Source organism: Brassica napus, chromosome C3 (genome assembly GCF_020379485.1).
Source record: "Brassica napus cultivar Da-Ae chromosome C3, Da-Ae, whole genome shotgun sequence".
Lineage (NCBI taxonomy): Eukaryota > Viridiplantae > Streptophyta > Magnoliopsida > Brassicales > Brassicaceae > Brassica > Brassica napus.
Genome location: NC_063446.1, coordinates 23,412,263 through 23,427,412, shown reverse-complemented (window position 1 = coordinate 23,427,412; position 15,150 = coordinate 23,412,263). Strand labels below are relative to the sequence as shown.

Here is a 15,150-nt window from a genome sequence, read left to right as displayed (position 1 = left end):
ATATTGTCATATTTGTAGGTTAACTATTTTCTGTATTTTGAATTATTTTCTACCAAACGGTAGATAAATATTTTACACGTACACGTTTTGTTATGTCATTTCCAAAGTTCAATCTGGTTGCATTACAGCTTTATAAACGTTACGTTATACTACAATTTTAGGTCTTCACATTGTTTTCACCGTTATACTTTATTTACTCAGCTATAAAAAATGTATTTACTCAGCTAAAATTTTTCTTCCGCCTTCTGTTCCCCCGAAAATAAGATTTTCTAAAGTGTTCACGCTTATTAAAAATTCAATAAATGTTTATAATTTAAATTTTCTTTTACTTTATTATGCACTTTCTAATAATTTTCCACCAATGAAATTTAATCAATTCAAATATTTTCATTTAATGTTTTTTAAAAGCATAAAAAAGTACTTTGAACATATAGAAAATCTATCTTTGTGGAACGAGTAAAAAATTTAAAACGTCTTAGTTTCGAGAACGGAGAGAGTACAACGTTTAAAATAATCAATGGGAGAAAAACGTGTAAAACATTGTTGACTGATGAAACGAAGTATTTATTGCTTATAATATACATTGGTAATGGTAATAAACTGCACAAATCACATGAGTTTGAACTATGATTGGCTTTTTATTAAATAATAGAACCGTGGTAAAAGTACTAGATTATAATAGCTAGTTTTTACATTAGAAAGCTAGAAACATGGGTTTATTGGAGTAGTTTCTATATATATTGCAAACCAATATAAGAAAATTTCGTACCATTATATATGTACGTTGAGACACATTGGTTGGAATGGTTAGGTGCAAGAAAGAGAGTATATAAATGGGAGGGTGTGATGTGAGATTGTGAGGTGCACGGTGCACGTGCAAAGAGAATGTGTGTCAAGCTAATATTCTTTTACTATATACTTATGATACTATATTCTCACATCTATATATATAAAATTGGTTTTTTCTCTACTTATGACATGTGGAAGGGGGAGGTTTGTTGACATGTGTCCTCATGTTTTTTTTTATTTAAATTCTTCTTCTTTTAAATTATTGCAATTTTCTCCATAAATTTTTAATTGTGTATTATCTAATCCTTCTCACACTTATTGGTCTCTAAAATTCAAAAAATAAATAAAATAATATAAATATATTTTAAATATTTAATATATTCACACCTAAAAATAACAAGACTTTTCATCATTTTATTATTTTTACTAATTTTTATTATTTCATTTACAAATTATATTTATTTCACTATTAGTATCATAAGATAATCAAATTAAGAATAAGAAACTAGACAACCAACACATAAACTAAGAAAGCGGGCCAAATGAAGAATAATAATCGAAAGGCCAAAGCCACCAAAAAGCAGGAAAATATATGCCTAAAACACCGGAATCACAACCAGTAGCTAAAAAGTAAGAAACACCTCACAGACTAAACAAGAACATACAAGACGACATCCAACTGAAAAACCACAAAGCTCTGGATAGAAGGGACCAAAGCTCCAAGAGACTAACTCCGCACACCTATACCAAGGAAAACATGGAAAAAAAAGAAACAACTTGAGAGAGGGAGAATGGAAGACAACCACCAAAAAATCAGAGACTAAACTTGAGACCAAAAATAACCTTCCAAGCCCACATAGCATACACGAACGAAAACATTATCCAAATCTCGAGTGGCAAACATGGTGAAAGGGAGAGCCACCAGAGATGCGATGAAAGCTGCAAAGAGATGCAAGAATAAAGAGGGAAAGGGAGACAGAGCGAAATCAGAAAACTATGGAGCCGTCCTCACGCTATGAAAGAGAGCATAGAAGTCAGAACACCAAAAACTAGATCTTGAAAACCAAAACGAGCAGAGACTATTGACGGTAAGCCAACGACGAAGAATACAAAATCAAAGACGAATAAACTATGACCCAACCAAGGAGATGCACTTCCTAACATCAGCTGAAATCTAAGGAAGAAGAGGAGCAATCAATATTGACTGGAACAGCCTACAATGCCGTGGGAAGCAACCGAACAACTGAAAACTCATAAACCCGATATGCAACAAATACCATATAATCTCATAGGTGAAGAAGGCAAGAAAAACAATTCTAAAAATGTGAGTCTTTTCCGGTGATGGTGAGAAGCACCGCACACCAGAAATGTAACGAAATACATAGAAGGTGAGGGCTCAAGCTTAAAATATGGGGAGAGGGCAAAAAACATCTTAAAAATTATAATTTTCAAAAATATGAAAAAAATATAATACAATTTTGACGATGAAACCGTTAATCTTAGAATTAAAAAATGCGTAGATGCAAAGTTATTGAAATTTAATATTAGTTTACGTTAGAGGCTCATTTGACTACTAACAAGTATACACACAACAACACATTATTCAAAAAAAAAACAGACAAAATATATTAACTTATCACCTACTACATAACAAACTAAAAACATCAAATAATGATCTTAACAAATAAAAACGATAACATAATTACATTATCCAAAAAAAAAATCATGTTCTTAACAATAATAAAACAATATTCCGCGCGAAACGCGGACAGCCCCCTAGTTTACTATATACTTAAGATATTGTTTTCTTACATCGTCTCTTTAAGCATAGCAATATATTTAATCATAAAAGATGAGCACTAACAAACGTTTCCAAAAAGAGAAAACTTTTGGAAGTAGATAAAATGAGATGCATGGCTAGGGCTAATTAATTATTGGGATTGCTAACGTATATTAAATTAAGTAATTCTAACTAGGCCTGGGTATTTCGGGTTTTGGTTCGGTTCGATTTGGGTATTTCGGGTATCGGATAGTTCGGATATGGAGTTAGAGGATCCATTTACTTTTGACATATTTTCGGTTAGGTTTGGAAAGTTACGGGTTCGGTTCGATTTGGATAGTAAAACTAGGAACCAAAAAATATCTGAAATTTTTTTGGTTTTCATTTGGTTCCGTTCCGGTTCGGGTAGTTCGCATAGTTTGGATAAAATATCGGTTATTTAGGGTAAAATATAAAAAAAAATAGGATGATCTAGAGAAAAAAATCGGATATTTCAGATTACTTTGGATATTTCGGATAATACTATCCGGATACTTTCGGGTAGTTCGGATACTTTATAATAATTGAGTTATTTTCAAATATTTTTTGGTACTTTTAATAAATTTTTAAATTATAAATATATATTTAGCTATGTTATATGTATATATAATTAATATTCTTATATATTCGGGTATCCGTCCGGTTTTGGATATTTCGGTTCAGTTTCGGTTTTTTTGCCTAGGCCTAATTCTAACCCAAAAGTATACTCAATTGCTTGGAAAAGAGTATAGAAATAGACTTATGTTTCATTGAAAATACATGAAGTACACGATACCTTATATTTTGAACAATCAATCATACATCAATATGGATACGTACATTATGTTAGGTTCGTTAATAGTACTATAAAAGAATCTTTAGTTTGCGACGAGTACCATCTAATTAGTATCGTATTCATTTGGATACGTACGTTTGTATGTGTGCTGTGTAAATACGTATGTCGTAAGTTTTATGTCTGAGGGAGGAGAGGCAAAAGAATCGTGTTGACCGTTTCGTGTGGAGTTCTTTGAAAGCTAACCAACCTTCGTGTCTCTCGTGCTCCTTTTCTTCACCTTCCCTTTTCAATTTAATTTCCTAACTTTGTTAAATTCTATTTTTATCCATATATTATATGAAACTTAAACGTACTATTTCATAACATCCAATTTGTTTTTTTTTAAACTGTTTTTTCTTCGTCCTAAATAACCCCATAACTTTTTTTAACCCCATAAATTTTAATTTCATCTGTTGTCAACAACTCACCTAAGCTCAAGTAGGATCACACATTGGTGCTGAGATCTTGCAACGTAAGTGTTTCCATGGCCGGATGCTGCGTCTGAGCAGACTTGAAACAATGATCTAGGAGACGGTTGTATTACTTCTTTTATGTATGTGTAATAAACTAAACACTCATCATCAATATAAGACAACAAAAAGAAATGATTTCATGTCTGAGAATCTCTTCTTAAAAATGTTATATATCTATAAAACATTAAGAAAAGCTATCTGCTACTTGTCTCACATCTTGCAGCTCCCAGACAAAAACAAGAATCAAGATTCCTCAAGTCTCACATTTGGTTCCATTGGAAGAAACTCTCACCCAGTCATATAATGATTCTTCACAAGAAACAGATACGAACACTGATCCTGTTTGCATTCCCTAGCTGATTGTAGCTTCACCATTGACTAAGCTGCCTCTATCTTCTTCGTTGCCACTGCTATTGCTTTTCATTGGCTTGTCACCACCTGATGCTCTCCCGACATCTTTCTTCTTCCAGACAAGTTCATCCCCAGATGCTCCTGTAGTAGCTGCACGGTCCTTCAACGAAGGATTCACATACTTCCTTGGTGAACTCTTGGTAGAATCACCACCAGTTGGTGGTTGTTTCTGGCTGTCTTTGTCTGACTCTGATTCCGGAAGCAAAGCTCGTACACTAAGCCGAAGCTGACCTTTTTCGTTCACCTGCATTACCAATGTTTCTCTTGTTCAACAACTCATTCAGTTATAATGTCTCCATGAGTTACAGAGACGCAAAGAACTTGCTGACCTCTATTAGTTTGACATCAATGCGGTCTCCTATATTATAGGCCTGAAAGGACAAAGATTAATGAGGGATATATAAGATAAAACTTTCTACAAAAGGTAAGAGATCAATGGGTTATTATGCTCACATCCTCTGGTTTTGCAAGCCATTCAGCACTTAGCTCACTGACATGGCAAAGTCCTTCTCTCCCAGGGGCAATCTCTACAAAGGCACCATAAGGAGCCATTGATTTGATTTCACAATTCCTGATTAAAAATAAAAGTCAGACTCCAAATGCAGATTCCTAATAAGGTGATTGTGTAGAAAGAGAGACATGCCTATAGATATCACCAACAGCTGGAACCATTGTCAACCCACTGATTATCGCTTTGGCCCTCTCCAAACTTGCTATATCATTTGCCATAATTTTGACCTTGACAAAGAAAAAAGGTTAAGATGATGAAACAGCCATACAGAAGAATGAAAAAAAAACAAACAAAATCCTGTAAGAATCTTACAGTGCCATCATCTTGCATATCAATGGCTTCAACTCCTGATTCTTCAATGATACTCTTTACTTTCTTCCCACCAGAACCAATAAGAGAGTATACTTTGCTTGGATGGACCTAAAGCATATGAAAGGCCAACAATCTTTAGTATAAGCCAGCCAATAAGGTTTTAGACTGAGTGACTCTAGGGAAAGTGAGTTAAAGCCAAACCTTCATGATATGTATCAACGGAGCGTATTTTGAGAGACTCAACATAGGAGGTGGTGAGCACTTTGCCATTTCAGCTGCAAGGAAAGAAAGAAAAATTAGTAAATTACATCTTCAAGACGGAACTTTCAAGAATGTCTTACCAAGAATATGGCGACGCCCAGCTTTTGCCTGTATCAGAGCCTTTTCCATTATATCTAAAGTGATTCCTCCTACCTAAGTTCAAGATTACAGACAAGAAAGTTACTAACAGATTCATCTGTTGCCATTAAAACCATTTCAGTAGTGTAAATTGAGGAGCGGATAATAACCTTAATGTCCATCTGAAACGCGGTAACACCATCTTCATTCCCAGCAACCTATTGTCAAACAAATCAAAGACGTCAGCATTCAAGTCAATGTAAAGGACCTTGAAGAAGAATCCTTTATATTTTTTCTGACCTTAAAGTCCATATCACCAGATGCATCTTCAGCTCCAGTTATGTCAGAGAGGATAAGGGGAGATCCATCACCACCAAACTCTTCTGTATCCCAAACCATTCCCATTGCTATGCCAGCAACAGAGCATTTTACTGGAACTCCAGCATCTTGCAAAGCCAAGCAACCGCCACAAACAGATGCCATGCTGTTATAATTTAGGTAGCAAGCACAAATCAGTCACTTAGCACACGCAGATCCAACAGCCAGACATAGAATAAAAAGAAGCTGACCTTGAAGAACCATTGCTTTCAAGTATTGTACTCTCAACACGTATAGTGTAAGGAAAATCATCATCACCAGGTAATATAGTCTCCAATGCTCGCTCTGCTAGTGTCCCATGACCTATTTCTCTTCTACCAGGTGCTCCAATTCTCCCAACTTCACCAACTGACGATGGAGGAAAAGTGTACTGAAACATCAAAAAGGAGTAGCTTAGAAAAAACTCTTTGAGCTCAACAAGAAAATGAAAAAAGAGACTAAGCATTGAAAATTCCCAAATATTTATCTTAGATGCTATATATTGTTCTGTAAATAATAATAACAAGAGTGAAAAGAAGGTAAAAATATTGAATAGACCTGAAGATAAAACCTCTTGTATTCATCAGAACCCTCAAGGTTGTCAATTCTCTGTGCCATTTGTTTATCACCAAGAGTAACAACTGCCAGTGCCTGAAAGAATCATACAAAAATGTTCCTTATCTCAAAGCATATGAGAATAAGAAACTTCATTAACATGCATTAAAGGCGACAAGACAATCAAGCAGATATTCCCCTGAAGAACACATTTCTTTGTTACCTGCGTTTCACCGCGTGTGAAAAGAGAGCTACCATGTGCCCTTGGAAGCAGTCCACATCTAGAGTTAATTGGACGAATCCCATCCGGAGTTCGACCATCACTTCTTTTACCTCCCTGTGGATGAGAAATAGGTAAAATAGAATCAAAGATGTACGTAATCAGAAGAGATACCACCAAATCAGATGATATACCTCAACAATTCGCCTCCTCAGGAGCTTTGAAGATACTTCTTTGAAGACCAGCTTCACATCTACTTCTGAAAATAGCTACACAAGGGCAATCACATTGTTTGTTAGCATAGAAGAAAAAAGAAGATAAAAGCTCAGTTTCAAGCTACCATGTAGAGAAATGTTAAGTGACTCACCAAAGGAATAGGTTTCCGAGGGATCGGCCTTATGTGAACATCACCTTGGTCCACCTCACCTTCAGGAACAACTTCCTCATCCTCATCTTCATCCTCCAACAGCTCCGGTTGTGCTTCTGTGGTTCCAAATGCTGCCTCATCAATCACATATCCCTTCTCAGTCAGTATCGTCAAAACCTTTTCTTCCAGGGACGTTATTGCTTTCCTTCTTGCTATTTTGCTCTTAATCTGTAGCGCTTTGCTCAATTCCTCACCAGCAAGCTCCTGTGTGCGGAAAACAATCGATGTGAACACTAAATCTAGGAGATAATATCACATTCTTGCAAAACAAAACAGAAAACATACTTTCACATGCTTGTAAAGCTCAGGAGGTGGTAATCTGATAGCATCAACCATCTTGGGCTTTCCATATTTCTTTGCTAAAGCTTCAATAGCAGTGCATGTAGCTTGTACAGCATCCTGGTAAAAAAAAATAGAAAAGCCTCACATTCAGCACCAATCCAGCAAGGCCGAATCTACATACAGCCGTATGAAACATTGGCCTTGGCAGCCTTGCAATTCAGATCTCTAGAAAATTGAAAATAATCTCAATTAGAAACTGAAGTACCTGTCCAACTTTAACAGCTTTGACCAACATTTCCTCAGGAAGAAAATTACTATATCCCTGCAATGAGCAAAGAGCTGAGTCAAGATAAAAACAGAACAGGAGAAAATGAGCAAATCTTGCAATCTTCAGGTGTAGATTGAACTCTGACCTCTATAGTTAAAATTGCAGAATCTGTTCCCGCTAGAAACAAATCTAGCTGTGATTCTTCCATCTCCTTCACCGTTGGGTTGACGATAAACTCGCCCCCAATAAGACCCACTCTAACTCCTGCAACTGCCTTTGAGTTTGGCACTTCTGAAAGAGCTCTGTGGGTATTCATTCATTACAAAGCCATGTCAATGTCGTTTACAAAAAAAAAAAAAAAAGCTTCGTTCATGTTAAAATGGAAGCACGATGATCCTACATACACAGCTATTCCAGCAGATGTAACAGCTAAAGCATCAGGTGCGTGTAACCCATCGTAGCTCAAAACCTGAAACAAACCACAAACAATTAAATGAATACATCCATCTTCCTACATGGTTAAGTAGTAATAAAAAAAAATGCAAGTCATGTTCATGAATAATAACAAAACTAAAGAAAGCAAAGAAGCATACCCAGGATAATATCTGAGTTTCGTTGTAGAAACCTTTGGGCATAGTGGGGCGTAGAGGTCTATCAATCAACCTACAAATCAGAACCTGCATAAACCCCCCCAACATGTTAACAAGGATGAAGAAAGCAACCATCACCATTTAGCATTAGAAAATAAATACCTCATGATCTTTGGTTCTCCCTTCTCGCTTAAAAAATCCACCACTATACCATAAGAAGAAGATTCATTTAAGCTATGACGTAAAAAAAAAAACTCGTAGAAAGAATTGAATAAAAGAAATGCTTACCTAGTTCGGCCAACAGCTGAGAAACGCTCCTGATAGTGAACATAAAGGGGGAGAAAATCTGAAGGCTCACTAGGGACATCAGCTAGACAAACTGATGTGTAGACAATCTACAGTGACAAGTAAAAGAAGCTAAACAGAAGATAATAAAATGGACTTAATAGTGAAAAAAGAGTGCAAAGTTTTGGCATTTGAATAAAAGAAACAGACTTACAGTTTCTCCATCTGTCACAGTAACTGCAGAACTTGCTTGTCTCCCCATAAGACCAGTCTCAACCAAAATCTACACAATACAGAAAAAAAGAAAATGGGTTCAACACATACATCAAAAGGAGCTACCTTTGCTACTCTATGATAGAGATAAGGGTCTCAAATACTATAAAGTCTATCACTTTACACAACCAATCAAAAAAAATGAGGAGACTTTACCTCTCTGTTTCCGAAAGGGATTTTGACGGAAACGTGGTTAGGAAACGCCAGACCACCGTCCTCGGAAGCTTCTGGTCCAGCTAGAGCTCTGATTCTAAATCTACTAGGGCCACTTCTTGCGGAGAGGAGAGAGAGCGAGCAGAAGTTTCCTCCGCCGGAGTGGAAACGAGGGAAGTTCCGGGGACGGAGAAGAAGCCTGCTCCGGCGAATAGGCCAGAAGTGTGGAGTGCTGTGAAGCGCGTTGCTGGGACTCGTCAGCATCTTCTTCTCCACACCGAACGGTAGAGAGGGACTTTATCCGTTCTTTTGCAGACGCGGGAGGGACTCGCCGTGACTGTGTTAGCTACTTAGCTTTCAGGCGTATCGAACTACGAGTCTTTGTTTAAACCAAACCAAACCGGTTAATGTACCGAATTGAATTTTTACATTAATATGTGGTTAAACCGGAAATTAGACCGGTTTGATACCGGTCCGAGAGGCAGGACAAGAAAACAAAACACTCTTCACATATACTGATGCAGGTGTGGCCACGTAACACACTAATAACTCACTAAATTCTATTTGTGATGGTGGAATATCTTGGCTGATAACGCATCACTACTTTTAAAATGCAACTTTACGTGAGGTAGCGAGAACGAGTATTCATATTCACTGTTTAACTGGATTTTTTGTCAGATTAACATGTTGATTCTAACTTTCCTATCAATCGAATCTATAGTCTTGCTTGAAGAAAGATAAATTAAAGTTATAGGCTTATAGCTATCTTCTCTCTCCCTCCCCACCTCAAGCACCTTGTTATCTCAGTGGAATCATACCGTCAAACTGATATTAGACCATGATTATTGGAAGTTATTAGAAATTTAAAAACCGGTTCTTAGTTTTTTCAGTTAAAAGTTAAGAGACGGATTCTTATATTCTGCTAAAAATTTCACCTTAACAACCTCCCAGTAATCATGCTCTTGGGATTTTAACCAGGACTAGTCTATTTTGTTGAATAGCATTTTTCTACATCAATGGAGAATATAAGTATTTAAATTTTTGGTATGCATTGCTGAGATAACAGTTACTAACCTAAAAAGTCTACATACCATTATTATTATTTGCATGGTCACGCTATTGTCGTTTAATATAATAAAACCCCTAATCAAATCGCCTAACAGAAGTAACTATGAACACAACCTGCAGCCTGTACACATACATATAAGAGTTATTCTCGGGTAGGATTTCATTATTTCAGATATCTTTTAAACGAGAAAACAAAATATTGTCAAGTTATATTATTTTTTAAAAATAAAAAAAGTAAAACAAAATAGTATTTACAGAAAAAAAATTAATTTTTTTTTTCAGCAAACACTAAATCCTAAATCGTAATCACTAAACCCTAAATCCTAATCTCTAAACCGTAAATCTTTGGGTAAATCCTAAACCCTTGGGTAAACCCTAAACCCTTGGGTAAACCCTAAACCCTTGGATAAATCCTAAACTCTAAATAAAAAATCACTAAACACTAAAACTCTAAACCCTAAATCCTAAACCCTAAACTCTTTTGTGTTTTAGTGTTTAGTGATATTGATTTAGAGTTTAGAATTTATCCAAGGGTTTAGGGTTTACCCAAGAGTTTAGGGTTTAGCATTTAGGGTTTAGGATTATGATTTAGGGTTTAGTGTTTTGCCGACGACGTTAAAAATATATTTTTTGTAATTAGTATTATTTTTTTATTTTTTTTTATCTTTTAATTTAAAAAACATAATATAATTTGACAATATTTTGTTTTCTTTTTTAAAAGATATTGAATATGAAATAACACAATCTTATTGGTTGGTGAACTTCTAGGTTCACCCTATGGGGTGAACCCAAGAATAAATCTATATATAACTACGCCCAACCGGGTGGATCAAACGGTTCATTTCCATATATCCCCTATATATTAATTGAGAAGCATTTGAAAAATTAGAACCTTAATTTTGTATTAATTAAAAAAAACTCCAAATCCTAGGTGGCACTCTATGCCTTCTAAATTCTATTTCAAAGAATTCTAGAGTATCTAATATAAAGTATAATTTAATCTAATTGTGTCACATTATTTTATAATTATATAACACTAGAGACCATTATATTAACTTAAAATATAGGAAGTGTGTATTCTTTCCTTAAATAAAAACTACAGAATTACCTAATATGATTTACATATATATGACAATTAATTATTATGAATAATAAAGATTTGATAACAATTTTTGCATCCTTCTTCATTTTTGTTTAAAGATTTGATAACAATAGTGTTTTGGAGTAAAGTGGTGATATTGGAGCTTCGTGGAGAGATTTGGAAAAATCATATGAGCTGGATATCGACCAAGTCATCCGAGGTCGACACAGAGAGATTACAATCGATCGATACCGAGAGACATGAAGACCCAATTTTTGTCCAGCTGAATTGAAGCCCAAGACTTCACCAAATTATGAGATTATTCCTGACGAGTTTTAACCTAAGTATTTATACTTTGCTTTTTTGTTTTTGGCAAAGAGAGCTTTCTTGTATTCTTATTTTTCACAGCAAAAGATTCTAGAGATTTTTAGAGTTGGAGAGAAGATCTAAAGAGATTTGTGATTGGAACTCCATTATTATCTATCTATCTATTTATCTATCTATGCAGTTTTATCTATTTGCTTGTGTTATGAATTGCTTAGTCATGTATGAGTAGTTCTCTTGTTAGATTTAGGGTTCAAATAGGTTTGAGAGATTAGCTCCAACTATAGAATCGCTAATTGTGATATTCATCAATAGGATTGACTTAATGCTTGTTTTCTAAGACTATCCATCAAGAAACCTTGATCTAGGAGTTGAGATCACAAGTGATAATTTGGATCTCACCCTGAAAACGTCATATTGAGCTATTGTTTATTAGAGTATGGCAAAATCTGATCTATAAACCTAAGTGAGCATAATTCAACCTGCGCATAAAGCTTAGCTCGAGTCAAATCGATCGATACTCTTATAGAGTAATCGATCGACGGATAGAGAAGAACATCGATCGATATTCCCCTAGAATAATCGATCGGTACTTCCCGATTCTTCTAATAGACAACCCTAGAAGGCTATCGCTGATTAGGTTGTTGTTCAAGAAGTTGAGCTCTTTAATATCATGCAAACAACTGTTTAGCACCTATAGGATTATAATTTCCAATACCTGAATAGAAACCCTAAGTCTAGCTTCTCCCAACTAAGCTCCAAACCCTCAGTCAATCTAGCAACTACTTTGCTCTTACTTCCAATTTACATTTAATATTATTAATATTTTCACCTAGTTTATTCATCCTGATTAGATCTAGTGCGTGCTCTAGCTCTATGTGGATTTGATCCCTAAGCACTACAACTGAACTTCTTATTTGAGAGAATAATTCACTCTTTAGTATAATTTAATTGATATCAGAAGGACAATTTCTTTATTACTGGATTGATAGTGAAAAATTATGTGTAAATTTGTAAAAACAATTAGAATATTGCATCCGGTCATTGATTGTTGGAGATTGTGAGTTTTATGTGTTGACACTTATAAACACTAGTTTTTCCCTAATCAATCTGGGAAAAATAGCAGTTTTCCCTCTTCCAGCAAACTAATGTCTCGTTTGCTATCTTGTTTTCTGCCTAGCTTTCTAGTTCCTAGCCTTTTTTTGTTTCATCAATTCTTTTATTCACTTTCTTCTTTGTGTTCTTTTCTTTGGTGTTATTATTAGTGGAGGAGATGCTTGAAGGAGATGATTCCCAGGGTCTATACACGGCCGTTTGTAAGGGATGAAATTCATTATTAAACCTTGAATTTTTTTTTTTTAATAAATGTAAAATTTTATTCAAAGCAAAACCTTTTTACATCTAGTGCTTCTATTTTTTGTGTAGTATTTAACTTCTGGAAAATCCTAAAAGGCAAAAAAATCTTTATGGTTTCTGATTCTCTAGTCCCAAACCATGTGCTCAAGCTTTCTTCAAGGTATTTGTGGCCCTTTCCTTTAACCATGAGAAGCTTTAGTCTTGTCTTGTCCACTATTTTCGCCAGCAGACTCGCAGGTTTTGCTTGCTCTCCATGCCTACGCCCATTACTTTCTCTCCATAAAGCATGGACCGTGGCTTGGAATGCATATCGAAGTAGGAATTGCTCTCTTGGTGGCAGTCTATCATTTGAGACCATCGTCACAATGTCGTTCCTGTCCGTGGTAAAAGCCCTTTGCAAGATACCTCCCACTAGCACCTGCCATATCTGTTTGGAGTAGTTGCAATTGAAGAAGAGGTGGCTGCAAGTTTCATCAGCTTCATTACAGAGTACACATGTTGGATCAACCGCAACGTTCCACGATTGCATCCTATCACAAGTGAGAATCCGTTCACGCAAAGCGACCCATATCAGGAAGGAATACTTCGGTGTGGAACCTTGAATTTTTAATTATGAAACAAAACGTTTTTTCTCGTCAAAACATTGTTTTCACTGCAACTTTTTTAAAAAAGAACTTTCAAACTTTTGGAGAGGGGAAAATTCTATATTGCTTGATTAATAAAAGAAACTTGTTGTGAAATTTGTGAAAACAATTAGGACATTGCATCCTGACATTGACCGTTAGTAATTGTGAGTTTTATTTGGTTGACACTTAGGATCACTTCTAGTTCCTTCTAATTTTTTTTTGTCAGCTGTCCATCTGTGTTAGATCAAGTGGAGGCAAACAAACCGATCCTCCGAAGAGCACCTTTATCTACCCGGGTCTGATCTATATGGGAGAAGATATAGCCTTTGTTCTTTGCTTCCTTTGTTAGTGTGTCTGCCCGAACATTCCTACTCCGAGGAATATGAGACAAACTCACATCCTCAAAGTCCTCTCGTAATCTCTCGTACATCTCAATCTCTGTCGTAAATGTAGGCCATTCCATCGGATCGTTAGTCATTGCCACTAAGTCCGAGCAGTCTGTCTCGAACTGTACCGAGGTTATCCTCATGTTTCTCATACATAAGGCTGCCCAAAGTAACCCTTCCATCTCAGCATGTAGAGCTGAAAGGCTCTTACTCATACCCCATTTGATCCTTAAGACTCCACCCTAAGCCACTGACATTGCCACTACTGATCCATGATGCATCAATTTGACATGTAGGGATCTGGGGTATCCAAGGAGGCACTGGAGGATTCTCCGAAGAAGGGAGATCGCCATGATCATCGTTTTCTTCTTCCTTCACATTTGCCATCCTCCAACATTCAGCCTCGAGGGTTGCGTGTTAGAGAGTGTCCATCGGGGATATGATTTTTTTATTAAAGAGTTTGTCGTTCCTCGCCTTCCAATTGAACCAACAGATCCATGGGAAGGTATCGAATTGTGGTTTCGATGGAGCCACTTCTTTTCTCTTCCAAAACAGGAAGTTCATATTTTGGTAAATAGATGTACTCGGGAAGTAACCCGGAAGGGACGGCTAATCCGATAAAGCCCAGCCCAGTTCCTTCTAATTAATCTTGCAATAAAGCACTTTTCTCTCTGTCTTTTTTTTCCTTTTCTAAATTGTTTTCTGCCTGGTTTCTTTCTTATTTGCTTTTTTTTTGTTTCATTGATTCTTCATAACTTGTTTCACTTTCTTCTTTTGTTATGATATTGGTGGAGGGGGTGAGGAGTCTGATTTTTTTACTCCGGGAAGCTTTTTATTGGATAAGAGACAAATTTGCTAGTGGGAAAGAGATGCAACAGAGAGATACAACAACCCATCCACGGACGTCTGACATCCCTGAAGAAGGAGGCGATGATCAGTCTCTACTTTAAACTATGAACTTTTGATATTATAAGCATGGTTGAAATAGCATCAAGAAGATGATTGATTCCCTGTTTAATAATGAAGTCATATATCAAATGTTTGTTTGGCCTATCTATGCAGCTGATGATGCACATAAGACAAAATGGTTCTGCTAAACACGGTGCAGAGGTAAACTAGAAGAGATTCCTTTGCTTAAGGTGAATTATACTAAAGTTGATTCTGATAAAATGATCTTCTATGCTCTATACGCAGTGATTATGAATGTGTAATAATTTGGGCCATTAGGATAACCTAAACGCTCATCATCAATAAAAGACAACAAAAAAGAGAGGATTTCATGTGTGAGAATCTCCCAACATACGCTGTCTTCAAAATGTTATCCTCCTCCACACATTAAGATCCGCAACCGGAAGATTTAATCGGACTAAGCCGAAACATAGGATCTGGTCGTATGATCAGAAGATTAGAAAACCATATTTTACAAGAAAA

The 15,150-nt window shown here is 36.0% G+C and overlaps 1 protein-coding gene across 1 annotated transcript; it reads right to left on the bottom strand.

Moving 5' to 3' along the window:
• Nucleotides 1–4,009: 4,009 nt before the first annotated feature.
• On the bottom strand, nucleotides 4,010–9,243 carry LOC106447612 (polyribonucleotide nucleotidyltransferase 1, chloroplastic). Its single transcript, XM_013889579.3, has 23 exons — nucleotides 8,882–9,243; nucleotides 8,667–8,735; nucleotides 8,456–8,562; nucleotides 8,330–8,372; nucleotides 8,171–8,254; nucleotides 7,982–8,046; nucleotides 7,723–7,879; nucleotides 7,575–7,631; nucleotides 7,313–7,426; nucleotides 6,968–7,231; nucleotides 6,795–6,869; nucleotides 6,604–6,717; nucleotides 6,384–6,476; nucleotides 6,038–6,216; nucleotides 5,769–5,952; nucleotides 5,639–5,686; nucleotides 5,471–5,543; nucleotides 5,331–5,404; nucleotides 5,130–5,237; nucleotides 4,950–5,044; nucleotides 4,760–4,877; nucleotides 4,636–4,677; nucleotides 4,010–4,550 (listed from the first exon to the last, which is right to left on the bottom strand). Exons 1-23 carry the CDS (start codon nucleotides 9,140–9,142, stop codon nucleotides 4,248–4,250), a joined length of 2,727 nt encoding a protein of 908 aa, XP_013745033.1. The 5' UTR covers nucleotides 9,143–9,243; the 3' UTR covers nucleotides 4,010–4,247.
• Nucleotides 9,244–15,150: the final 5,907 nt, after the last annotated feature.